Here is a 26,097-nt window from a genome sequence, read left to right on the forward strand (position 1 = left end):
AATCAATTGTTGACATGCACCTCGGTGTGCTGTTTGATGTGGCGGCTCTTGTCGACGAGCTGCTTGAACTGTTCGAAGAAGAGGAAGAGGAGCGTTGTCTGGGGCTGCAACCTGAGCCAGGCTGGGGTCCAACCTCTGAAGAAGACAGCAGGGCCGTCTTTGGCGAGTGCGTCACGGATGACGCTGGAAACGCGCATGTTGGCGCCAGCGCTGTTTTTCAAGTTCTGGACGCGCGACTTGACGACATCGATCGGTGTGCAGAGTGTAGTGCTCAACGTACCAGCACAGAAGCTCGCAGCGGTCTGCAGAAGCGCGCCGTCAGGAATCACGTCGAGCTTCTGGAGAATGCGCTTGAAAAGATCGTACGATCCGAGTTGCGAAATGTTCATCACGACGGAACGGAAGACGTTGGGCGAAAGACCTCGGAACAACGTCGACGCACCGTCATCCTTGACGATGCGGACGAGTCCGTCGACGCAGTTCTTGTAGCCGTATCGTGCGTCTTTGGCCAGATTCAGGTCCGAACACATCCGAACCAAGACGATCTCGGCAGGGTTGCCAACCACACCAGCTACAGCACCTGCGGTTCCAGAGCACAACGCGAGCTCTCCCGTGGTAGGCGCTTTACCGGAACGCGCACTAACGCGCGACTTCATATCCTCGTATACCGCGAAGCGCGTCACCGAATACGTAAATTGACGCAGCAACGTCGCAGTCAAGCCGTGCCAAAGACTAGTGACGCCTTCCGTCTGAACTGAACGCACAATCGTCCTGAACATGCCCTGCTTCACCGTGGCGGTTTGGAGACGGTATTTGGTCAGGTCCAGAGGATGTGTGATCGATGCAGCGCAGCAGCCGGCTGCGCCTGTGTGTTTGAGAAGTAAAAACACAAAAACGAAAACGAGCAGCGAGATCACCAAGTGTCAGTATACGCTATACGTACAAGGCTCGAGCCGCCACACGATGAGTGGCAATGGTTCGAGCCGATCGAAATTGCAACTCACCTCCTAGCCAGAAAGGATAGGTCTTTGGAGCCGCCTTGTTGTTGGAAGAGGAGCTGGCTGCAGCGCCAGCGCCAGCGCCAGCAAGTGCTCCCTTGGCAGCATTCAAGGTGCCAGCGTTGGTACCAGACGCCGAGGGGATGCGAAACGTCGACATGGAGCTGAAAGCAAGATGCTGCACTCGGATGGATTACAAGAGCGGGAGAATACGAGGATACGCTGAGCGATGCTGATAACGGGCGCGCGGGATCTGGAGAACAACGCTTGCTGATCGCAACCAAGGTCAAGGATGCTATCTATCTGCTAAGAGAGCGAAGAGCGGACGAGCGAGCCAAAGGATCGACGTGATGTGAGAAGCGGGAAGAGGGCAGAGCCAACGTCCGATCGACGCGCTTCTTTTAAAAGCAGAGGCCAGCGAGGGGAACGGCGAGCGGGCGGGCGGGCGGGCGGGCGGGCGCGCCGCAAAGTGGGCGCTCAGCGCAGCAGTAACCGAGTCACGGCGAGGTGCGGAGAGCGGAGAACACGCTCGGCGGTGTGTAAATTGCGCAACGCAACCGTATGGAAAGAGCCGGACGCAATCATGGATCATGAATCATGAATCGTGAATCGTGAATCGTGAATCGTGAATCTCAGCCAGCGCTTCACCACAGACGCACCTCAACCAGACGCCCAGTCCCGTGTCCAGTGTCCGCGCGCGCCCTGTGTCAAGACGCGTCTCTTGCACCGACAGTGCCGAGTGCATGTCACACTTGTACTAGTTAATCCCGACTTGGACTCTGTGGTTCGTTTGCTCGCATCTATATTGGCGTGCTTAGTCGCCGCGCTCGCTCAAGCGAGACAGAGCAGTGAGCGCTCCATCAAGTGCATGACATGCTCAGCACGCATCTGGCGCGCGCATCCAAGCTTGAATCGGCCGAGCGCTATTGCATCTTTGCCGAAGGCTGTGGCTCTTGAGCACGAGCCATCCAGCAGCGCTCCAGCAGCGCTCCAGCTCTCCGACTGCCAACCTCGTGACTGCCGCCCCAAAAAATCGTGATTCTGTGATTGTCGCTTGGCAGATTGATAAGACAGGCACCAAAACAGAAAATGCGGGGTAAAAGCTGCAGGGTCTGCCCTGCCCAATCGTAGATTCGTCGCATATCGCCCGATCGATTATGTATTAGTTTGGGATCGCTGATCTGCACTTCACCCAGGCCAAAAAACGACCAGCGACCAGTTTTCCAAAAGTGACATTCGTGATTCGTGATTCACAATTCGTGGTTCGTGATTCGTGGTTATTTAACGTTCTTCAAGATATACTGTACTTGTTGGCGGGCTTGGTGCAAGCAGAGCGATGTGGAGTTGAACAGCGTCGCGTCGGAAAGATCCGCAGCTGATCTTCACGATTGACTTTTGGTAGATTTGTTTTGTCGGGATATACTTCTGACTCCAAACCCACGTTGCTGTTATCGATATGAGGTGTATGTGTGTGCAGATATAGGACGAGTATTCCCGAATGCTCGCAACCGATCAAGACCGGAATCCCGCTTGTGCCGATCCACCTGGTAGAATGATATTCCCTGCGATGTTCTCACCACCGCCGCAACCAACAGCGCACGTGCAAGACGTAAGATATGCCCTCACCCACTCCATTTCCCAAAACGTGCGCGGTGGTGCACAATCACGAGTAGTAAGCAACAACCGACTCGCAGAACTCAAACACACAGCTGCGTTCGGTAGAAGATGCCGGTCGAGGTGGGTGGGTGGGTCACTTTAGAGCTCCGCCTCCATGCTCGACTCTTGTCCGCTCTCCTGCCTCAACCCCAGCGCACCGAGCAGGTTGTTCATCGTCATATCCGCCATAGCTCGACGTGTCTCGGTGGTGCCACTGCCGATATGCGGTAACAGCGCCACTTTGTCTCTGCAATCAGGCGCGAGCAGAGGGTGATCCGCGTGGACGACTGGTGCGAGAAGAAAAAAAGAAAAGAAAAGAAAAAGAAAAAAAAATTCGCCGAACCGCCATCACAGTATGCGATGATTATCCGTGATCAGTTGCGAGTACTGTATTTGGCCAAGCATGGCGGTTAAAACGGACATTCGGAAACAGCAGGAGGGGAAAACTCGCCTCTCGCCGTCATCAATGACGAGGGGTGATTTCTTCCGATGGGATTCACGGAAACGCTCCGATGCGAGTAGTGAAGACGTTCGGATCTTGCCGAGTTCTGCTGGGATGTTTCCGATTCTCGCTACCTATAGGGGGACAACGTACCTGGCTCTCCTTCGATAACGTCCAGTCCGGCTCCGGCGATCTTGTCGTTCCGGAGTGCGTCGACCAACGCGGCTGTGTCGACAGTGCCACCACGCGATGCGTTGATCATGTAGGCCGACGGCCTTCAAGCCGAGATCGGGAAACAAAGCAAACCAAGAGCAAACGAATCAGGCCATGATCTGTGGTCAGCATGGTGGATCTTGTTTCTGGTTGCAGCATCACTTACTTCATGGCGTCCAAGAATTGCTTGCTAACAATGTGCTTGGTGCTGGGATTCAGATCGACCATCACAAATACGAGATCGGCTTGGTTTGCCATCTCGAATTTGTCCTCGACATTCTCCACCTGGATCGTCTGGACGGGAAAACGATCTTGCATCAACGAGGCAAAGTACGCGTCGTGCTCGTCGAAAGGCCTTGGCTTCGACGTCGTATACACGATTCTTGCTGGTTTGAAAGCGACCAGCAGCTTGCAGAGCGATTGGGAAATGTTACCGAATCCCAGAAATCCGATTGTCTTGCCTCGAATCTGAGGTCCCGTAAAGCACGTCGGTGTCCAAGGGTTCTGTGGCCATTCACCTTGGCGCACCGTTCGAATCGCAAGCGGCACCTGGCGCGTCACCATCAATGCGAGAAGAAGACAGACTTCGGCCACGGCATCATCGAGCACGCGCGGAGTGTTGCCCACTCGAACGCCACGTTCCTTGCACAGCGCGAGGTCAATGTGGTCGTAACCAACCGACATGGTGGAAATCACTTTGAGTGATGCCCCTGCTGCATCCAGGAACTCGGCATCCACCTTCTCGGAAAGGCAGATCACCGCGCCACACACCGAGTGGTTGCGCAAGTTCGACAGCACCCATTCTCGCGACGGTGCTTGCTCACCTTCAGCGTCAGGTCGTGTAATGAGTTGCACTTGACCAGCCGCTTCGGCTCGTTTCAGCACCGAGGACGGCATCGTTCGGCAGACAAGGATCTTGGGTACCGCCATGATTCCGATAGGCTACGACGTTGTCTGTTGCTTTGGGTAGGCGATGAGGTAGAGTAATGTGGTACTGGACAGAATGAGACACACAAAGGGCTAACGCTGTCAAGAACACACAGCGTTGATCAACCCCCACGTCGAGATACACGATTTTTATCGAGGAAAAGTAGACGTGGGGGCGTCCGTGCGCGAAACCCAGTCACAGTCACGAGTGTGTGAGTATGAGGGACCTTTGCGGGATACCAAAGTGGGCCATGCCAATCGTGAATCATCGTACCATCCCACGTCGCTTGCGTACTCGTTACCTCATAGCTGAGCGCATTGATCGCGGTTCCTTTTGCCTCTCCATCTTGGAGCGTAGCAACAGCATCATGGCTCCAATCCGTTCCAAGCTGTGCTGTACTCGTTCAATTCGTGGTTTGTTCCCTGATTTCGGCTTTCCCCTCACCCACCCTGTCGTTCACCTTTCGCTTTTGGATCTTCGTTTCATCCTTTTGTTTCAGAATGCTAGTAGCGGACATGGCTGACGACTCCAAAAAGTCGGTCTCACTCTTTATGAGTGGCAGCTTTGCCGTTCAATGATCGCTCTCGTCCCTCCGACATTACTCTTGCCTGTCGCGTAGCTTGTACAGTGCTTTGGACGCAGTAGTGTTGTAAGGCCACTTGCAGAGGTTGCTACATATGCGCGATGCTTGTCGACAGTTCCGAATCGTAGTCAGCTAGACACGACCTGGTGCTGTTGTTGCTCCTTAGGGCTGCAGGCATAGCGTTACCATGGCTCCGTCTAGGATCAGGACCAGGTCGTTTCATCATGTCTCTGTCTGGATGAATTCGTCCAAGAGCTCTTCCACTTCGGTGAGCGCCGGCTCTTTGATGACGCTACCTGAGTATGTCGTAAGAGGTTCTTCTTCCTGTTTGTCTTGATTACTGTTCTCCATCACGCATCTTCAGTCAGTTTTCAGCCATGCTCACCGAAACACCACTTGACTGAAACACATAACACATATCAAATTCATTCACCACTTTGGACCAAACCTCGCTCTACCATGTACACTGTATGGTAATGTACAGCTGACAGCTGACACGTTCTCGTTCTCGTTCTTCGTTCTGACCTTCTTGGCGTTGCATCGTTTCGTGCTTTGCTCTTGATGAAGCGTCAGACCACGTTCTTGTAAACCGGCTTCACTCCTCGCTCGACTCACGCCTCTCGCCGTGCCAAACCAGGTTCACGCGAACTCGTGATAGCCCACAAGCAGATACACGTACCCGAATACACACGGTCCCAAAGTTCTGGTAGCTCAAGTTCGTATTCGTGATTCTATGCAGGAACATGTGTCTCTTGCAGAACCTTTGGGTCAAGTCCCGGATTGTAAAATCGGTGGCATGCAGCTTTATCGGTTGTTCGGTGCCCTCGCAGCAGCCAATACCTGTGCCTCGTGTCGATTCAAGCGGTCGATCTCCTTCCACGGCCGCTCGTCCATCATCCAGTATACGAACGGCCCATTTGGACTCTCTGGCTCATGCATCGCATCCGTCCATATACCAAGTATGGGCGCGCGCGTCCCCGGCGGTCCAGGCTGAACACCTTCCAGCTGCCACCGATCTTCGCCTTCATAGACGTGCGTCAAAGACCAGTGCAAGCCCTCGATCTTTTTCTTGCCACGAGCACACCTCGACATGACCTCATCCACATCCTCCTCCCTTGCGTAGACTGGCCGCACTCTGCCGTAAACTCCGCCGCGTGGCATGGGTGCTTCGTTGCCCCAGTAGGTCACTGTTGTGCCACGGAAGTAAAGAATCGGATACTCTTCATCATCTGGTTGTCCCTCTAACTTTTCCAGCGCGTCATACGCTGGCTGCTGCGACTTGGGCAGCAATTCCAGACGAAGCTGCAAGCAGTCGCCAACAGCTTCTTCCAGTCCAGCCAAGTTGAGCTTCGGTGACCCGTCCCTGTCTCCGGCGGCACGTCGTCGCGCCAAACAAACGTTGTAGTTGATAAAGTGACGAAAGTCCAAAAAGCTGTAGGTTCCGCCCCAAAAACTTTCGCATCGTGCCCAGTCATGTGGCTTTTCGTCGCCTTGCGCCTCGGTTCCGGCTCTGTTGATCCTTGCTGGTGATGCAGGTCGGTTAGCTGAAGCTTGGTTAGACATCTTGTCGACGTGCAGCTTCGTCGTTGTAGGGCTGGGCAGAGACGAGATCCAGCCGGTTGGGAACTCAAGGAAGTCGCGCTTCTCCATAGGGTCCCTGACCAGCAGGCCTGACTCGTCATAAATCTTGGGGAGTTTGATGCCGAATCCCCAATTTTCAAGCCAGATGGCTTCTTTCAGATTGGCGTACATGACCACCATGATGGCTTCGACCAGCTCCCAGTGGATCGCCTTTCTACGCAGACTGAAAACGTTCGGAGCTTCGTTCGCGTTCTGTTTCCCTGCATTGTGCTTTTCGATGAGGGGCCAGATCTCATCGGCGGCATGGCAGCCGCGATAGCCATCGACGAGCACCGCCATGTCGAACTCGCCGTCGCTAAAGTTGACCCAGTCGTTGGCATCCTCGTCAAAGTCGTCGTCTTCTTCTTCATCTACATCATCGTCATCATCATCCACTTCAAGAACAACGGGATCGTCGTCATCTCGGATGGCTCGCTCGTCGTCCGACTCGATCGATTCCAACGCCGCGGCTTGGTGTCCGCTGGTGACACGCATGGTCTCTGCAAGCAGACCTGGTCGGATGAAGCGCACAGTGAGCTCGCCTGTAGCAACAAAGTCGACGGTACCTCCGATTGTGATCTGGATGTTGTCCCTGCCTGTGACGATGCCGATGCCCTGATTACCTTCGTATGTGTAGATTCCGGCGTCAGCATCATAGGAACCTAGATCAGGGGACTGAAATGGCACGCGATCAGTTGGACGCTGGGCTTGGCCATCGTCATGGTCGTGCTCGTGCTCGTGTTCATCGTCCGAAGCGCCGCGTCCTGTCGTTTGGCTGTAGCTGACAGGGTTACCGTAACGATCAGCCACTTGAAATGTGCGCCTGCTGTCGCCATCGCCGTCGCGGATTACCTCAATCTCGATGGGCACGGGATCATCTGGGATGTCATCGTCGCTTGATTCCGCCGCGTCACGAAGCACATTGTCGTCGTCGAACTGGCTGGCCTGTGTTGCTGCAGCATCTGTAACGTTCAAGTCGTCAGCGTCTTGAGTCGCGTCTTGTTCGTCGTCGTCATCATCGCCGTTGTTGTCCGACACATTTGTCTCTATAGGTAAACGCCAGGCATGGAGAGGAGCGTAGTCGTTGGAAGAGCCATAGTAGCCAGAGTCGTAGACAAGTTGTCTCATACGAGCACGAACCTCGTCTTCCTCGTCTGGCGCACTGCAGAAGCCAAAGCTGGGCCCAAATACACGAGGACGATGGCGCAGGATGGCAGCGGGCGTCTCGTCAAAGCTCTCGTCGTCGTCATCGTCGTCGTCGTCATCATCATCATCGTGGTCGTCCGGGTCGACATCCTCATCATCCTGTTGTCGTTCTTCTTCTTCTTCTTCTTCTTCTTCTTCTTCCTCCTCCTCCTCTTCTTCTTCTCCTCCAACGTTATCCTCTACGGTGGCATTGAGCTGGATTGCTGGTTGCGTAGGCTGTGACTGGGGATTGCTGGGTTCGTGCTGTGCATTGGTGGCGTTTTCTTGTGCTGTCACCTGTGCTGCTCCTTCGTGAGCCAAGCCGTCGCGACTGGGCTGACCTGCGATCTCTTGTGGACTTTCTGTGAGTCGCTGCTTTTGAGAATCCTTCCAGGCTCGTATGCCGTGCAAGCAATGGATGCGTGCTGCCAGACGCATTTGAGGCTGAACCAGCGCGTCAATGTCGAGACCTGCATCGACAAGTGGATGAAGGGATTCGGGATACATGAGCTTGAGCAAGCGTGCAGACCGTCTGCGGACCGATTCGGGACGTTCACCGTTGGATTTGGATGAGGAAGTGTGGCGCGAAGAGCTCGCTGCGGCTGCCGATGTAGATGGCGCGCATCCGTCTTGCATTCTCGAGGTAGCATTGGCACCAGAGAGGCGACGACGCTTGCGCTGCTGCATGGGCGACTTGGACCGGCCAGCAGAGCTATAGTGGGCGGCTTCGGACTTGAACTCGTCGAGAGAGCGCATGATTTTGCGAGGAAAGATCCATTGAGCCCAGGTAGGTTGACCGGATGAGAGGATCGACTCGCCGAGCCAGGTTGCGTTGAGACACTTGTCTGGATCTTGACATGGTACAGCCGTGTCGATGACGGAGAGGAGAGCGGTGAGAACAGCGTTAAAGTTCAACGAGATGGATGCATGGTTGCTCGGATCTCCGGCATAAAGCCTCGCTGCACGGTCTCGGAGTTGGACAAGAGCCATGACGTTGGATACACCCTTTTGCTTCAGTGGAAGTGATGTGGCTGAAGAGGAGGATTGCTCTGAAGAGCTGGACGCAGTCGCCATATGGCCGTTCTGCGACGAGTCGTGTTGCAAGTCGTGCTGATGTAACGAGGGGTAGGGAACATCCCAAAGGCTGGGGAAGTTGTCGAAGCGTTGCAGGTAGAGCCGTTTCCAGAGGTGAAGGTCGCCGTTTCGAGTATCACCGTAGACATGATGTCGAGCGAGCTTGCACGTCTGCGAATAGTGCTCGATGCACATCGGTGATAGGGAGAGCAGGATGGTGTGAATGAGCTCGGTAGGCAGGCCAAGTAGACCACCGGCGGAGTGCACACGTTGCTGCTGCTGCTGCTGCTGCTGCTGCTGCTGCTGCTGCTGAAGCACGTCTTGAGCCAGTATCCGAGACATGATTGCTGTCCAAACTGGTGCCAAGATGGTGATAGGAAAACGGTAGCAGGCGAGACGTACAAGGTGCTAGAGATGGAGACGACGACGATGATGATCCTGTAGTCTCACTCACGACTCTGAATTTCGCAAATGCGCAGCAGCATCGGCGTCCAAGAGAATCACGAATGGACCCTTGAATGAATCAGCAAAGCGTGACACACGTGACATGTGACAGAAGCGTTTCGCGTTCACGGTTTTACGCTCAGCGAAGCGCCGTTGCTCCGACTCGCACTTGGGCCCGACTCACGATTCGTGATTATTTGATAGTTACAGTTAGTCGTCAGTTATCTACAACTGGACCCTGTCGCCTGAGTAATTCACGATTATTCGTGATTTGCAGCAATCAGGACACGCGGAACGTAGGCCGGCCAGACACGGGAAACGGGACGTGGGACATGGGACACGTGGGAACAAAATAGGAATGTTACATCGCCACACAAGTAAGCGTGGAGTACCGCGCCGGAATGGTGATTTGTGATTTGTGATTCGTGATTCGTGATTCGTGATTGCTTAGCCGGCTTCCGGCAACACCGGTTCACGCACTGTGCCTAACGCAGAGCACAGTCCGCCATACAGCCGCACTTTAGAACGACAACAAAGCTTTCACCTTGGCAGACTTCCACCAACACAGCCAAGCCTGTCACGACGCGTTCAAGACATGTTGGACATCACTGCTTCTCGATTCTATGTAACGCCGCTCACTACGCCGCCGTCGCAGCCGGACGCTACGCCGACGCAGCGTAGGTATCATTATCTCGACTACCAACCGCCCACAGGTGTGCCCGAGACAGCCACGTTGCTTCTGCTGCATGGGTTTCCCGATTTCTCGCACGGATGGCGCAGCGTCATCGCGCCTCTTCGACTCGCCGGCTTTCGTCTGATCGTGCCTGATCTGTTGGGATACGGACTGAGCTCAGCACCGCCCACGTCGGCTGCTTCGGCACCCGCCGGAACTCTACCGAGGCTCGCCGAGTACGGTGGCAGAGCTATCTCGATCGACTTGAACGGCTTGCTCGATCACGCTCAAGCAGCAAAGCGCTCTAAATATGGTGCCGAGCATCTCGGTTCAGATGGAAGCAACGGTCGCGTCATTGTGCTGTGTCACGACTGGGGATCGTGGCTCGGATGGAGGTTCGCCCAGTGGTATCCGCACAGAGTGATGGGCGTCTGTGGTCTTTGCGTTCCCTTCCAAGCGCCCACCTCGAAACCGATCCCGATCGACTCGGTGCTCAAGAGCGTACCCAGCTTTGGCTACCAGAAGTTTTTCTCAGAAGAGAGGAGCACCAAGATCATCGAGGAGCACCTCGATCGATTCCTCGCGATTATCTTCATGATCCCAGGCCTGTTCTCGGCCGACTCGGCCAACGAACAAGAGCTGCGCGATTGGCATCTGCAAGGCAAGCTCGAAAGGCTGCTCACCATGCCTGAATTCTCCCATATCCCGCTCAAGGACCTCGGACGCAGCATCATGGACAAGCAGCTTCTCGACCAGTACATCACCCTCTTCCGCAGCAGAGGCATGGAAGGTCCTCTGAGCTGGTACCGTACGAGAGAGATCAACTGGCAAGAGGATCGCGCTTTGACATCCAAGAGCCTGCCAGAATCGTTGCCAGCCTTGCTCATCATGCCCAACGACGATGTAGCTGTGCCTCCGGCGTTAGGTAGGACAATGAAGAAACACGTTACGCAAACCGAATTTGTCCAAGTGGCCGGAAGCGGCCATTGGATCCAGAACGAAGTTCCCGGTATCGTAGTGCAGACGTTCAAGCAGTGGGTGGACAGGAGCGTCTTGCCCAACGAAAGCAAGCGCAAAGGAATGCTTGGGTGGATGACAAGTAAGCTCTAGACGAGTTGGATCTCATCCAAGTGAAGGCGCTCGTCAAGCACCACGTCTACGCTCCTGTTTAGAATTGTCACCTGGCGTTTTGTGCGCTAAAGCTGCTCGTAGTACACAGCCTTCTGAGAGAAGCACAACGTTGTGCACACGCTCGAGGGAGTCGGAGTCGAATCTTTTGAACGCCTGCTTACCCGATGGGGAATGAATAGAAAGATTATCGCCACCATTGTGCAGCAGCAACCATAACAGTCGTGAGTGAGTTTGTTCGCGGCAACGGGCAGCAGCGCTGTGCACCGATGGCACGAACACAAAAAGAAAAAAAGAAAAAAAGAAAAAAAAAATGCGGGGCAGATGCACGCCAAGCAGCAACAAAGTCCATAACTTACAGTAACTTAGTCGTAAGTGCTGTCAGCGCCGTCGTGCATCGATCAACTCGACACTCGGCTGCATCGGCAATCGCTTACGACGTGCATGTTTGTGGTTTGTGAATCGTGATTGTACGGTAGGGACGGCAGAAATTTGTGATTAGTGGTGCGTGGCTGGTGACTGCTTTGCAAGATTGGCTTTCTCCACTCGTGACTCACTCTGGCGTGAATCTCGGCGCTCGAGCCAGTCGAGCTTGACGAGATCAACTTGACTTGTGCACACCAGCACGCTCGCAGATGTGCTCCTCCAGCAGCTTATGCATTCGACCTTCGCTCATTGATTCGTACGTTTACCAGGGCCTGCAAAGCCGAACCTCGATACGCAGAAACTCATCGTGCTCGCTTGCAACCATCTTGCTGCGATCTCTAGCTTTCTTCCCGGATCTGGCACCGAGGGGAAAGTCATGGAGTAGAGCCCTGCTGGCGCGTCGCATCGAGCTCGGCATCCTCGGCGTGCAATAGCCACAATGACGACCAACATGGACACGCTCGAGAGCAAAAGAGCCGCTACTGAATCGACGCCTCTTCTGTGCTCGACGCATGCATCCCATAAATGTGCCTCCTACCCCTGGCTTGCACAAGGCGCCGATAGTGAAGACATGACTCGTTCGACCGAATCGCGTGTCGCGCGCATCCGCATCGCTCTGCTTAGCAGTGGCGGTCTGTGCCTACTGCTCATCTGGTTCTGCGCGTTGAGCAGCAATGTTGACGCGGCTTGGATAGTCAAGTTGGTGATCGGGCAACAGTCTAGCGCTCGTGCTTCACACCTCGCTTCACGTTCTGTCAGTTCGACGTACGCGTACCAGCGTATGTTGGCCAACATCGGAGGTGCCTCGTCCACGGTCGGCGACAATCAAGTGCCTAACGTCGAAACGGGCGCTGTGATCGCCTCGCCTTCCACTGCACATCCCGACTACTTGTACTCGTGGGTGCGCGATGCAGCTCTCACCATCAAGGTGGTCATCTCACAGCCGACACTCGACCGAACGCTGGTGACCAACTATGCCAATGCCGAATACACGCACCAGCAAAACGCAGCCAGATCGGCTGCAGGCCAAGGCGAACCCAAGTTCAACGTCGACGGTTCGCTCTTCACGGGTGCATGGGGAAGACCTCAGAACGACGGCGCTGCGTTGCGCGCTTCGGCTCTGATGGCGTTCGCTAAGCGCATCGGCCTGAACGACAGCTTCACAACAGGTACACTGTACAAACGCGAGCTAGGCTCGCCCAGCTTGATCAAGACCGACCTCGAGTACGTGGCGCACCACTGGCAGGATTCGAGCTTTGATTTGTGGGAGGAAGTGGAGGGTGCCCACTTTTTCACACTCATCGTACAGTGGAGGAGTATGGTGGATGGCGCCAAGTTTGCAAGTGCGATCAACGATGCGGGTGCGGCGAGCTACTACGACCAACAGGCGGCGGAAATGCTGGTCAAGCTGCAGTCGTTCTGGGATGCAGACAAGGGTTATGTGCAGGCGTACCAAGGTGTTGGCAACAGAGATGGGATCGACTGTTCCGTGCTGCTTGGCTCACTCAAGGGGTGGGATACAACAGACTACAACGCAGCTGTCAACGCGACGCTTTTCGGACCCGCTTCGGACAAAGTACTGGCAACACACAAAAAGTATGTGGATGCATTCCGATCAATGTACGCGATCAACGGCGGCGCTGCTGCTCCTGCAGCGGTGGCCACAGGGCGCTACCCATCAGATGTCTACGACGGCGATGGAACGTCGCAAGCCAACCCGTGGTACATCTGTACGCTCGCTGCTGCCGAAGTGCTGAATACGGCGCTCAGCATCGTTCGCGCTCGTGGCAGTCTGGAAATCACCTCAACTTCGCTGGCGTTCTACCGGCAGTTCGCCTCGTCGGCCACTACAGGAAGCTTCTCCTCGACCTCGGATCAGTACATCACCCTCACTACCGCCATCAAGCGTATGGCTGATGGATTTGTGCAGATCGTCAACCAGCACGCTTGGCACAACGGCAGCTTGAACGAACAGTTCAACCGCAACACCGGCTTCAACCAGGGCGCCAGAGATTTGACCTGGTCCTACGCCGCATTCGTCACAAACGACTGGGCAAGTCACAACATGTTCCTCGTAACCTAGCCCGTATCTGCCTGCCTTATCTACCTTCCATAGCATCTTGGGCATCTGCCGCAGTTCCACTTGAACCCCAAAAACATGTCGTGCGTGTTGCATGCGAAAGCGTGAGTCGTGCGTGTTTGCCAAAAGTGAAAATCCATTTCGTGATTCCACATGTCAAGATAGTATGCCGTGTCTCGCGTCACGAGTAGATGGCGTTCTCTACCGCCTTGTACGCCGGATGATGTTGGGTACCAAAGACACTTGTTAGGCGGGTGAACAGCCAAGATACGCCACGTGCGACGATGGCGACGCCGCAGAATTCAAAGAGCATAGCTACGACGAGCTGCGCGATGACGACGCCAAAGATGAGCCAGCTGAAGTGTGTTGGCATATCGACAAAGCCGAACAGAGTGAAGAACGGACCGCTGGTCAAGAAGAGGAAGTAGAACGCAAATACCGCCAGCACGATCAGGGTGGGAGCTAGGATCCAGTTGAACACGAGCCACTGCCTGTGTGGAGGACCGATGCTAAAAGCGAAGCCAGCGATAATGTAGGTAAATATCGACGTTCGGAACAGAGCCGTATTGTCCATATCGTTCAACGTGAGATCTTCCGGATCGAACTCGGGCGCTTCATACCACGTCTTGCTGTGAAGCACTACGTACACCACCGTCTGAGCAATGTATCCAAGAATCACCTGCGCCAGCATCGACACAATAGGCTTGGCCGACGAAAGTCGCATCTCCGGTGCAATCCGAAACAGCTTCTTGGCAGGACGCGAATTCGCCAATCCGACCGCAACCGGTAGAATGCAGAAGACGTCGATGAACAGGTACTCTGCGTTATCCAGCGACGTCGCTTTTCCGTACAGCAAAAGAACGGTAAAGTACTCAGAGAGAGAGTAGACGCTCATAAACAGAAACATGGCGAAGCTCACCGTCAACGTGGACCGCCCTTCGCGCATCAGATGCGTAATAGCAGAGATGTCCTTGATCTTGGACGTGAAGGGCGCCGCTACCGAGGCTTCCGCTTCGGACAGCGACAAGCCCACGTCGGCTGATTTCAACGCACCACAATCGTTAGCTCCGTCGCCCGTCATGGCGACCACGTATCCCAGCGTCTGCAGCCGCTCCACCAGCTCTTGCTTCTGCTCTGGTGAGAAACGGCCAAACACCTTGCAGTGCACCAAGACGCGTGCCATTGTCTCGGCCGAACACGCCTCGAGCAGCGCGCGCAGAAGCTCCCCGGATACGGCGAGATCGATCTGCTTGAGCTTGGCATCCGGAGCATCGAGCGTATACGCGTCCAAGGTACGCGTCTTATCCTCGACACTGATCCACTCGATCTGCTTGCCACCTTTTCCGCTCAACCTCGGCGTGAACACTTCCGAATTTGTCGCCAGGATCCCACACTCCCTGGCCACGGAAATCGCAGTTAGAACCGAGTCGCCTGTGCACATTTTGATGGGCAGCCGAGCATCGTCTCTGATCGTTGCGATCGAGGCCGTAGTGGCGGCCTTGAGCTTGTTTTCAAAAATGATGAGGCCCAGGAACTCGAGTGAGGATTCGGTTTCGGATCGAGTGAGGCGTTGCGCGCCGGCCCAGCCAAGAGCGTCGATGGATTTGGCTGCTACGGCGAGCACTCGGAATCCGGCTCGAGTGCAACGGTCGAGTACGTAATTGTAATCGCTAGGAAGCGATGCCGGCTCACAGAGGCAGCAAATCGACTCGGGAGCACCCTTGCAGTAGACCTGCGCCGAGAGCGAGTTGTGGCGTTTGACGACGACACTCATTCTGCGCAGAGATGCGCTGAATTCAAACGTGCGAATTACCGCCACCGATGGGCATCTTGGATTGGCGAGGATGACGGGCACTCGGGCGAGCGTGCCGTCATTTGTCAGTGGACGGCGCGAATCGACATCAAGCGCTGCGCCATGCGCTGCGCCCAGCGCTGCTTCTTTTGTAAGGTATACAGGCGCGAGAGAGGCTTCATCTTGCAGCGTTCGCCCTGTCCATTCGAGCATTTTTACTTCCAAAGGCTCGCCGATCGGCTGTCCATCGAGCAAATTTAGATCGTGAGCTGTTGCCATGGCCTCGACCAATCCGATCTCGGCCGGGTCCTCCATCTCGGCGCACGCTTGTTGCTGAATGAGCTCTGTAAACTTGCCATGCTTGACCATGCGAACGCCCATCACATCGAGGCCTTCTTCGGTCAAGGTGCCGGTCTTGTCAAAGACAAACATGTTGACCATGCCCGCAACATTGATTCTCTGAGGACTGAGACAGAAGATCTGACGTCGTTTGAGGCGTGCAATGGAGAATGTGATACAGATCGAAAGCGTTGCGGGCAGAGCCGGGGGAACAGCGATGGTCAGAACGTCGAGCGAGCGGAGCGCAATCTCTTGGCTGCTGACGCCGATGATCTTGAAGTAAATGATGGTGGCAATCATGCCGATGATGGCGATGACGAAGAGATTACCGATGAACAGGAACGCGTCGCGGTAGAACTTGTGATTGATGGGGCGTGGGAAGAGCATCTGTCGGACGAGCGAGCCTTTGGCGGTGGAGAAGCCGGTTCGGATGACGAGAGCGCGCGTGGTGTATGCGGCACTGCTGCCGGGTCGCACGCGGACGAGTTTGGTACCAGAGTAGAGGATGTGCTTATCGAGACAAGAAACGTCTTTTCCAGCCGCAAGGACGCCACCCAGGTCGGCTTTCGAGATGGGAGCCTTGACCACGGGCACCGACTCTCCGGTCATCATGGACTCGTTGACGATGCAATCGCCTTCGAGCAACACTAGATCGCAGGGAAGCGTCTCAATGAGTCGATGCCCATAGTTGGATGCGTCCTTGTGAGATGTGTAGATGGCACCGAGGTCCACAATGTCACCAGGGACGAGCGCTTCGCTATTGAGAATGGTATAGGTCGATGCGGATGTAATCGAGTTGGATGCTATATCCGATTGCTTCTTTTCAAGACACGCCGCATCCATCACGGCGCTCTTTTCGTCGAGTCGATCTGTAGTGGTTGCTAAAGTGGGTCGAAGCACAGAAAGGTCGCAGCTGAAGCGGCTCATCTTTTTGAGCTTCTCGATGGCGGCTTTGGTAGTGACAGTGGTGGCAACAATGCCAATCACCGAGACAACAGCAATGACAATGGCGTAAGGTACGTATTCGTCGTTGCACCACAGAACGATTGAATAGATCTGGAAGATGTAAAAGGGGTGGAGGACTTCTTGGATCAAGAGGTCGACGACCGACTTGCCTTTGACAGTCACCTGGTTGTCGCCGAAGAGCGCCTGCCTGTCGCGCACGGTCTGGACATCAAGGCCTGTTGAAGAAAGGCTGTATTCGGGGGCGACGGTATCCGAACCTAGGGCTGTACTCCATGCAGGATCATTCCACCTGGCAAGAAGGAAGAATTTGCCGGATACGGGATGGAGGAGCAAGGTGGTGGCTCTATATTCGACAAGGTCAACGTAGCTGAGTGAATGTGGGTGTTGGTACTGTTGAGATGTAGACGACAGATGATCGTTGAGTCTAGCAGCGGCGTCTTGTGGAGAGGAGTACGGCTGGGGTAGAGTGGGAGGAAATACGTGGAGGAAGGGGATGGGCGAAGGAAAGGTGACTCGCTTAAGAGGCAAAATGTCGACCTCTGCATGCTTGCTCTTGATGCGGATCAACTTGTCCTTGTTGTCGGCGTTGGTCTGGTTGAGCGAGGTGGGTGTAGTGTTGAAACGAATCCAGAACTTGTTGTTGGCCCAGTTGTCGGCAATAAAGAGAATACCGGCGGTGAGGATGCAGAGCAAGTACCAGAGGAGCATCAGAAAGAGCTGCCGTCGGTAGAAGCGGAGATCAAGTTGAATGTCCTCGTCTGCCAAGTAGATGGACTGACGAGATTCTGAATGGCTCGAGATAGGGGCGATGCGATCGTGTGAAGCCGGGATCGAGATGCGTGACTCTCGCTTTGCTTGTTCGGTCAGCTCGAGCAGCTGGGGCCTGGGAGGGAGATGATGGTCGAAAAGCTGGTTGATGCTTTCTTGCTCTGTGGTGGTGGTGTCTTTGGAGGAACGCGATAGTTGCTGTTCGGTCTCTGGCTCGATTTGCTTGGAGAGATGCGAATCGTGCGAGGGCTCGAGGAGGAGGAAAGGGGCGTTTGTGGTCGTGGCAGCCGTACCATCAGGAGGGCAAGGTTCTAGTGGACTTGTGTTGGACATGGCTCACACGGATTACGCTATGAGGATAAAGGTAGTAGGCAGAGACTTGGGCTTTGGGATGACGATGGCGATGGCGGAACAAGTCGAGATGTTGTTGAGATGCTGGCCGAGACCACAAGAGTCGTGAGTGTTGCTGCCGAGGTCGTACGAGCAAAGTTGTAAATTGTCTGGCGACTTTGGCGGCTGTTGTAAATAAATCATGAATAAATTTACGAAGCTGATAGCCAAGACCGACGGCTGAGTGACTGCTGTCTAGAGTAGCATCTATTTGCCCTTTTCTTTTCTTCTTTTTTTTTTGTCATAAGTTAAGTTCGTTCTGCTTTGCAGTTTGCTTTGCAGAACGTCAAACTCGAATGAATCGTGAATTATCTAGAATTCTTGATTGAGCCGAGCGATTCTGAATCAGTCAGTGAGTTTAGCCGGATATCTACAGTACTTGTGATTCCTGATTTGGACAAGCCGCCGTTTCAAGTTTTTTTTTTGCCATGCACCATACATAAAAAAAAAAATGATATGATGTGAATGGCCGAGTGGGTTTAGACGAGGAGAAGCGTGCATTTTATGCGTACTGTACAGACCAAGACTGAGTCGATGTAACAATTTGTAGTCAATGTCACGTGTCTCATGTCGCCAATCGTGAATCGCCCATCGCAGCTTGGTGTTATGACGCACTAGCCTTGTGTTTGCAATCCTTAGTTGAGCTGCGAGGCTTGCGATGAATGCAAGGTGGCGTCTGTCTGCGTTGGCGTGCGCAGTGTCTGAACGTGCTGAAGAACAGCTTGGACGAAATCGTCAGCCCGACTGTGTGGGGTTCTCGGCTATGCATTCTCCCGATGCGTTTGATGTCGTGCCGATACGATCTGATCGTGAATCCGATTCGATCGTGCAGATCGTGTGGCAAAAAGAACAGAGGTGGAAAACGACGTTCGTGATTCGTGATGGTGGATAGGTCAAGGGCAAGCAATCACGAATCACGAATGTGGGGGAAATGGGCGTCGAAGCGGATATCGAATACAGAAGAAAGCCCAAGTCTTGGCACCTTGGAAAGCGGCGACCACGTTGAGTGAAAAGGCTTGGCGTGTGCCTGAAGCTGACCACGGACACGTTACAAGTGTCTGATTGCAGCACAAGACAGAGGAGCCACGCGACTGTGGACGAAATCGTGTCTCTGTGATTAGTCTAGCCTTTGCCTCGCTCGCTCGACAGCCAAGGCTTGGCGAAAATCGATTCAGCAGCAACAGCGGCTGCCAAAGCGCAAAAGCACTTGGTTGAGTAAGAGCAAGTTGAACTCGGCTGTATTGATAGGATCGAGCCAGGAAACGTAGCTGTCATGCTAACTTAGGTGGGAGCGTCGCGCTATCACCTTGCGCATCCAGTCTCGTAGAGCAATGAGGCCTACCAGCAAGGCATGACTGTTGATAACAATGTCAATCTTGGTTGCTTACCAGCGAACATGCCGCCTCGTCTTTTTTTTTCCGGCTTTGTTCGCTGGTAAGCAACCGTGATAGATGGGACGAGGCCAGCTGAGACGAGACGAGCCGAGCCGAGCTGAGCTGAGCTGAGCTTGAAAGAAGAGAAAAGGGTTGGATTCACGATTTTGTATTTTGTGATTCGCTCTGAGATCGGTGCACAAAACGGGACAAAAGAGAGAGGGTCCCGCACTGTGTCGTCAACGCACACCAAATCACGAATGACACGAACGAGTTCACATTTGGCACTATTCACGATTCACGAAATTCACATTCGTATTTCACAATTGCACCAACAACGAGTTACGACTCACAACTCACAGACTGAACGTGTGCTACGCCGTCGACAGTCCTTTTGATTATATTATCAACTTGATACTACTATTCTTCACGATTGGGATTCTGTTTGTCGTGAAACGGCTGAGGCTGCATACAGTATTCACGATTGCCGTCTTATCACACTCCCGACTCACACTCGTCCAGCACCGCTCAAGCCGCTTGTCTCGACCGGCTCTGGACGCGTGTTTTGTCCCGTGTGTGTGTCTCTGTTTCGCTGTGTCGCCGTTTCGTATTCACGATCGCGCGTGATCCGCTCCAACATGGAGAGCGGTGACTAAAAAGGGTATCATGCTAAGTTAGCGTTAAAAGACTCACGATTCACGATTCACGATTGTCGTCTCTGTTGTACAACATTCGTGATTACAGTATGTGATTCGCGATTGCTACGCTCCTCCACTTTTGTCTGTGCTACCATCATCACCGCTATTCGTGATTGTCGTCGTCTACACGTCCAAATCCTTCTCGTCACGCCACGTCCTTGCATCTCGACCACACCACCGCTCAAGCTCACCGGTCATCGACCATGCACGCAACAGAGAGGAGCCGTAACTCGACCTGCTCTACAGACAATGGCTCGTCGCACGCACATGACGACACTCGTCTCACACATGTAGTCTCGAACCTTTCTACGCTTTCTGACTCTCCCAAGCACAAGCACTCGCAAACGCGCGTTTTGGTGTCCACGAGGGATGCTTACCAGGTCGCTCCTCAAGCACTGCCGCTCGCCGCCGCCTCGATCTCGTCGACCGGATCGCAGACTCACTTGTCAGCAGCCACAGCCGTTCACCTCACCACGCTTCTCACTACTGGCCAGCGCAAGTCGTGGAAGTTTGCACCCACCGACACCATCCAAACGGTTCGAACCCAGATCTGGCAGGATTGGCCCGAGTCTTGGCCGCAACCCCGACCCGAATCGGCCGACTATCTCAGATTGCTCCACCTCGGCCACATTCTGGATGACGCACAACTCACGCTCGCCTCTCGTGGCTGCAAGGCCGGTGCGACTACGGTGGTACACATGATCATTCGCTCCATTCCACCACCATCCGAGCCTGTCAAGATGGAGCAGCAAACGCCCGTCAAGACCCACTCGGACGCGCCACCGACTCGACGCAGGACCGAGCAAGAGGACACGCCTGGTTGCAGCTGTGTCATCTGCTGAGCGGCGCCAGCTCGTCCTAAATTGGTTCTTACTCGCATTCTCAGCTTGCCGCTCTCGTTGCATCTGCAAGCATTCCGTATCGAAACGGTTCGTTGCTTGTCGCTCCGCTTCAGTCACGCTCGTTCCTGTCCACGCATGTCACGTCAGCATCTTGCGTCTCCAGCATCTCCCTCGCACTCTGACTATCTAGGTATCCTCTTTCTTGTCTGTTTCCTCGTCATTCGCCACTCGTAGCCCTGTTTCCAGTCCGCTCTTCCACTGCAGTCGCTCTTGCAACGTACCTCGGCGCTCTCTTTCTCTTGCAAAACACAGCCAGATTTCAATTCGTCCTTGTACCATCACGCGGCCATCGTCTTTTTCTTTTTTTTTTCTTTTGTCGTCATCGTGTAATCCATGGTCACATGTCACTTGCACAATCCAATTGTACTATTCTGTTGATCTTGGTCTGCTTACATGGCGTGCTTGTGAGATGCTGCTATGACACAGCGCAGCAATGCGAGTGACCACGGAGGGGGCAGACTTAGTCGTCCTCTTCTTGTCCCTCTTCCTCTTCGTCTTCGTCTTCCTCTTTGTTGGCGTTGAGCAGTTCCTCGAGGTCAGCCAAATCGAGGCCTTTTGCTTGGGCGTCTTTGAGTGCGCGTTCCAATGCCTTGAGTTCGTCGTCTTCGGCTTGGACGTCTAGGTCGCTCTGGTCGTCGGTGTCGAGTTGGTCAGCATCATTGTCGCTGACGATGACGTGCGATTCTTGGTGGTCGTCGTCGTCGTCATCGTCGTCGGCGTCTTGATCAGCTGGATTGGGCGAGGTGGCTGCAACGCCGACAGCGGTCAAACAGGTGAGTCGCGTACCGTTTGTATCAAAGGAGGCATTGCTTTGCACGTCGATCACTTTCGAGGCGTACTCTGCACGAGTGCGTTGGGTCGAGGATAGAGAGGCGATGATGGGACCCAGATCAAACGTTCGAATTAAGCCGTCCGAAGAGATAGTGATGCCGACGTATGACACTTTGTGCGACGAGATGCGGACGGGCAGAAGCGCCACCGAGCGAACGCGATTCTTGTGTCCTGTCAGACGACCTACTTGTACGAGCGGCATGAGGTGGTCTTGTGCGTCGTCGTCGCTTTCGTCTTGCTCGTCTGTATCGGCGTCAGCGTTGGGATTCGGCTTGCTGCGCTTTGCGCTCGACTCTTGCGTCACGTCAGCGTCGAGGTCAAACACTTTGACTGTGCCGTCTTCCAACCCGGCCAGGAACAACTCCCGCTCTTTGCCCTCGCAATCCGTGACGCGGAAAAAGCAAACATCGCCAATGCGTTTCTTGTCCTCCAGTTCGGCGAGTTTGGACATGTCGGTACCAAAAATCATGGCTTGTCGATACGCTAGCACGACAAATCTGGTGCCCAACGTATCCCAGCGAACCAGATCTGCCTCGATGCCGATCCGCGTACTGGCTGCCGCTTGAGCGCGCATGAGATCCCACATTCGAATCGTTCGATCCGAGCCCACGCTGAGCGCCAACCTGCCGCTCGGATGAGGTGCAGCGCTGTTGATCCTTCCAATATGACCTTTGAGCGTCCTCAAAAGCGCCCAGTCGCGTGTACGGTAGAGGTTGATGTTCGAGTCGGCGGAGGTGGTGAGCAGGTAGGTACGAGAGGCAAACACGAGCGAGGTGATGGTTCCTTCGTGTCCTGTCAATTGACCCACCTCGCGTCGCTTTCGCAAATCCCACACTTTGACAATCTCGTCTGTACCACCGGTAGCGAGCCACTTGGAGTCGGAACCAGCAGTGGCAACCGTACGGATGCAAGAGATGTGCGCGGGAAACGTAAAGATGGGTTTCAGCGTTACATTGAAAGCTGTCGAGGCCGAGGCGTAGGCGTCATCGGAGGCTGGCTCCACCGAAGCCTCGAGACCGTACAGCAGTCGTTCGTAGGATCCAGCCACGATCCTGAAAGAACGAGTTGGTGTGGGCGGTTTGATCAGCATGGCGGGTGGCTGTGGTGGTGATGCGTTTGACCCAGCACCTTTGCGCTTGGGTTGCTGGTGCTGCTGGTGCTGCTGGTGCTGCTGCTTGAGTGCCTGCTTTTCCGACGCTTGTTGAGCTCGACGAGCAGCGTTTGCAGCCTCTTTGTGCTTGAGCGCAGCAGCCTTCTTGGCTTGGATGAATTCGTGTTTTGTTTTGGGTTTCGGATCATCTTTGGGTCGTGTGCGCTGTGGTTGGGCAGGCTTGTTTGGAGATTTGGACGCTGCTTGCTGATCTGAGCGTTGTTTTTTGGCCGATTTGCGGTAGACGGTAGCTGATGTACCACTGCTTGCATTAGCATTGCCGTGGGAGCTGCTAGCAGCGTCGTTGGATCTTGCTCGCTTCTGTGCCGGCATGTTTGCCTACTCTTGTGGTTCGGATGGAAGGACGTCAACCAACAAGTTTGGCTCTTCCACTTTCTGCTTTACGCACACGCAACACGCCTACGCTTTTGCTTGCTTGTTGGAAATTTTGCGTTGGTGGTTTTGCCAACCGGAATTTTTGAACTTTTTTTTGGCGGGACTCGGGCAGCGACCAAACCAGCTGCCGAGGAATCTAACAGGGTAGTGCCAATCAGAATCGTGAATCTCGAGGATTACGCCTGCCCCGCTCGTCGCTCTTGCTCGGCTTTGGCAGGCACTCTAGCAGCAACGCCGATCGAGGTGGCGATGGAGGCGAACCAATCTCGTCCGAATCGTGAATGGATCTGATGCGTGCTTTGTTGGTAGCGCAACTGTGGACGCCTTGATGTAAGTTACCAAGAAGAAAGGTCAACGCTACCGAGCTCGGGACGATGGTCGCTGGACAAACGGACGAGACAGATCAGACTGCATCTATATGCACATTCACTGACGTCTAAACGGGCACGACGGGCAGACAAGCACAAAGGACTCGTGATTCACGATTCACGATTGCAACCATGCACAGTCGTGAGTCAACAAAGTTTCAATTGGAAAAGCGCCCGAAAAAGGGGGTCACAAAAACATGCATCCAAAACAGCCAAGGAACACAAAGTACGACAGAGTACCACAACGTAGGACAACGTAGGACAACGTAGGACAACGTAGGACAAGGCTGTTCTGCCTGGGCGCTTGTGACACACTGCAGCTCGGCTGCAAGCCGATCTAGAGATCTGCTGTGCGTTGCAACAATCAAGCATGGAGGCACAGACGCGCGTGTTGTTCACAATTTCGGGGCAGCTGGACGAGAGCACTCAGCGCCAAGGTAAGTTAACTTAGCTTGACCATCACGCATGTTGATGATCGGCACACGAATCACGAACGAATCGAATTATTTAACTTGACGTTACGTTACTTTACTTACTCTAGGCTGGCGCGGGCGTGGACGTGTGCAGTTAAGGGTGTGTTTTGGATGCATCGGCCTCTGTTTTGGTTGGTGTGTTCTTCTCGCAATTCAGTCGCGAGTTGAACAACAAAACAAACCCTCAGTCACCACGCAATTCTAATTAACTTACGAATGGTTCGTGATCGTAATTGTAATGCAATTCACGCTTGTCGTGATTTCACTGGAACGCTGTTGCTGTTGCTGTTGCTGTTGCTGTTGCTGTTGCTGTTGCTGTTGCTGTTGCCTCTTGTTCTAGGCGACTCAATCACGAATACAAATCTCGAACAAATTTCAATCGGCGGACCCTTTGGCGTGCGTGTGCGTGCAATGCATGCAAGTAGTGTTCTTCTGATTGCCTTGTGCTGTGCTGTCGATCTTGGTGTATTGGCGATTGGCCCACAAGGCAGAGTATGCGCCAAGGCTGGTTGGACGGTAACTGACTCTCTCAATCACTCACGACTGATCACAGCCAACTCGTAACTCACGTCTCGTTTCGTGAGGTGTTTGCTTGCGCCGATCGACTCTTTTCGTGATGGTTTGCGTGGATGCTGTCACTCATGACTGCCTCTGTCCTGATTCTCGGCTCGATCGCTGACAGTCGTGAGTTGTCTCTCTGTGTGCACTGCCAAGTCCCCAGAGTCTCTTGATGGCGTTGCCTCTTTGAGCACCGCAACACACCACCTTTGCTTTGGCTGCTCTGGCTGCTCTGGCCTCGCTGCCCCTCACCTCTTGGCATCATCCAACCTTTCCCTTGCTCTTGTTCCTCTAACTCGCTCCCTGACCATCTCTCTCCCGCTACGCCACCATCTTTGGTACAGCTCCATACTCCCGCCCACTCGGCTCGTCTCAGGTGTTTTCCCCTCTCTGTGCGCCATCTCGCCTTTTGGCGCTTCTTTCGTCCTTCACTTCATTCGTTTTGGCTGCAGTCCTTTCTCGTTTGCCCACCATCGCATTTTCCTTGCTCTCTCCTTTGTCTGCATCGTCGTTGTCCGTCTCCAGCTGCTTGGCCCCCCTTTTTCTCAGCACTCCCGCCCCGCCCTACTCTATCTGTCGTTTCGGCACCGTCGGTTGCCAATCGTCGTGACCCTAACTCTCCAACCATCTCGATTGGTTCATCTCTCGATTGGTTCATCGGTAGCATCATCACATCAAACGATCTCCGGCTCGCACCTCCTCCCACCAACCGCCGTTTTCTCGTCAACATTCCACCTCCTCCCGAGCTAGCTTTATCATCGTTTGGATGCCGTCCCATCCAACATCTCGCCACCATTCCATTCTAGCCCAACGTTGATCCTAGCTTTCATCACGCTGTCGCTGATAACCCCGCGCATCGCTGGCTCGGCATGTCGACCTCAACACAGTCGCAACCGCAGCCTCGCGGCATGCCACACCCAGCCATCGAACCCTACGACCTCGCTCAATCTTGCCTTTTCACACACTCGTTTTGCAACCAGCATGATCCCTTTGACTCGCTCTTCCCACAACCGCCTCCTCGTTCTCGTTCTCGTTCTCGTTCTCGCGCTCACGCATCACGTCTATCACGTCCCTCGCTGCCATCACTCCGACCCTCGCTTCATGTAGACTCGGCCGATTCCTCTCAATCTACAACCCAACACCTCTCATCCTCCACCTCGGTCGAATCCGTCAACTCGCTTTCCTCCTATCCTTCCTCCACATCCTCTCTCTCGCTGCTTCACCGCATTCAACCCTGCAAGCAGTCCTCCCTCGACAGCGCAATAGACTACTACAGTCCTGCCATCAGCGATGTCAACAGCGCAGAAACGGATCACAGCGTATCCAGCGGACGTGCACATTCCCAATTCTCCGACGTCGAAGCGCACGACCAACTCGCACCCATCACTCCGCTCACCCCCAGTGAACCATCAAACCCATGGAGACCCAAGGAGCTCAACCTCTTGCGCAAGCGTCAAGCCACTGTCCCTGCCGAATCCACCCTACCTATCCACCAATCCGCTCCCTCCTGGAACACCACTCCCACCATCACCGGCGATCGGAACGCCCTTCTCATCGGTCTCGGATTAGGCGCCATCGATGATCTCGCCAATCCACCCCCATCAGAATCGTCCACAGCACCAAACTTGCCTCCCGAAACACTC

At 54.3% G+C, this 26,097-nt stretch overlaps 9 protein-coding genes across 9 annotated transcripts in view; 4 read left to right on the forward strand and 5 right to left on the reverse strand.

Annotated features, from left to right (window-relative positions):
• Window positions 1-2: 2 nt before the first annotated feature.
• Window positions 3-1,158, reverse strand: UMAG_04060 (putative dicarboxylic acid transmembrane transporter; the record flags this gene model as incomplete). The annotated part of the gene is made up of 2 exons (XM_011392197.1): window positions 3-865; window positions 1,005-1,158. The coding sequence occupies 2 exons, from the start codon at window positions 1,156-1,158 to the stop codon at window positions 3-5; spliced, it is 1,017 nt and encodes a 338-aa protein (XP_011390499.1).
• Window positions 1,159-2,753: 1,595 nt separating this feature from the next.
• UMAG_04061 (uncharacterized protein) lies at window positions 2,754-4,239 on the reverse strand (the record flags this gene model as incomplete). Its single annotated transcript, XM_011392198.1, has 3 exons — window positions 2,754-2,941; window positions 3,250-3,371; window positions 3,476-4,239. The coding sequence occupies 3 exons, from the start codon at window positions 4,237-4,239 to the stop codon at window positions 2,754-2,756; spliced, it is 1,074 nt and encodes a 357-aa protein (XP_011390500.1).
• A 1,385-nt stretch (window positions 4,240-5,624) lies between these two features.
• UMAG_04062 (uncharacterized protein) lies at window positions 5,625-9,041 on the reverse strand (the record flags this gene model as incomplete). The annotated part of the gene is made up of 1 exon (XM_011392199.1): window positions 5,625-9,041. One exon carries the CDS (start codon window positions 9,039-9,041, stop codon window positions 5,625-5,627), a length of 3,417 nt encoding a protein of 1,138 aa, XP_011390501.1.
• Window positions 9,042-9,738: 697 nt separating this feature from the next.
• Window positions 9,739-10,926, forward strand: UMAG_04063 (uncharacterized protein; the record flags this gene model as incomplete). Its single annotated transcript, XM_011392200.1, has 1 exon — window positions 9,739-10,926. One exon carries the CDS (start codon window positions 9,739-9,741, stop codon window positions 10,924-10,926), a length of 1,188 nt encoding a protein of 395 aa, XP_011390502.1.
• Window positions 10,927-11,809: 883 nt separating this feature from the next.
• Window positions 11,810-13,453, forward strand: UMAG_04064 (uncharacterized protein; the record flags this gene model as incomplete). Its single annotated transcript, XM_011392201.1, has 1 exon — window positions 11,810-13,453. One exon carries the CDS (start codon window positions 11,810-11,812, stop codon window positions 13,451-13,453), a length of 1,644 nt encoding a protein of 547 aa, XP_011390503.1.
• A 178-nt stretch (window positions 13,454-13,631) lies between these two features.
• UMAG_04065 (uncharacterized protein) lies at window positions 13,632-17,648 on the reverse strand (the record flags this gene model as incomplete). Its single annotated transcript, XM_011392202.1, has 1 exon — window positions 13,632-17,648. The coding sequence occupies one exon, from the start codon at window positions 17,646-17,648 to the stop codon at window positions 13,632-13,634; it is 4,017 nt and encodes a 1,338-aa protein (XP_011390504.1).
• A 2,331-nt stretch (window positions 17,649-19,979) lies between these two features.
• Window positions 19,980-20,618, forward strand: UMAG_04066 (uncharacterized protein; the record flags this gene model as incomplete). Its single annotated transcript, XM_011392203.1, has 1 exon — window positions 19,980-20,618. One exon carries the CDS (start codon window positions 19,980-19,982, stop codon window positions 20,616-20,618), a length of 639 nt encoding a protein of 212 aa, XP_011390505.1.
• A 520-nt stretch (window positions 20,619-21,138) lies between these two features.
• On the reverse strand, window positions 21,139-22,992 carry UMAG_04067 (uncharacterized protein; the record flags this gene model as incomplete). The annotated part of the gene is made up of 1 exon (XM_011392204.1): window positions 21,139-22,992. One exon carries the CDS (start codon window positions 22,990-22,992, stop codon window positions 21,139-21,141), a length of 1,854 nt encoding a protein of 617 aa, XP_011390506.1.
• Window positions 22,993-25,323: 2,331 nt separating this feature from the next.
• UMAG_15094 (uncharacterized protein) overlaps window positions 25,324-26,097 on the forward strand; it is a gene marked incomplete at both ends in the record, with an annotated part of 6,680 nt that continues 5,906 nt past the window's right edge. Inside the window, one exon of the mRNA XM_011392299.1 lies at window positions 25,324-26,064. Within this exon, the coding sequence (XP_011390601.1) occupies window positions 25,324-26,064 (741 nt within the window). The remainder of the gene's footprint in view (window positions 26,065-26,097) is intronic.

This window comes from Mycosarcoma maydis, chromosome 11 (assembly GCF_000328475.2).
Source record: "Mycosarcoma maydis chromosome 11, whole genome shotgun sequence".
In the NCBI taxonomy this organism is placed as follows: Eukaryota; Fungi; Basidiomycota; class Ustilaginomycetes; order Ustilaginales; genus Mycosarcoma; species Mycosarcoma maydis.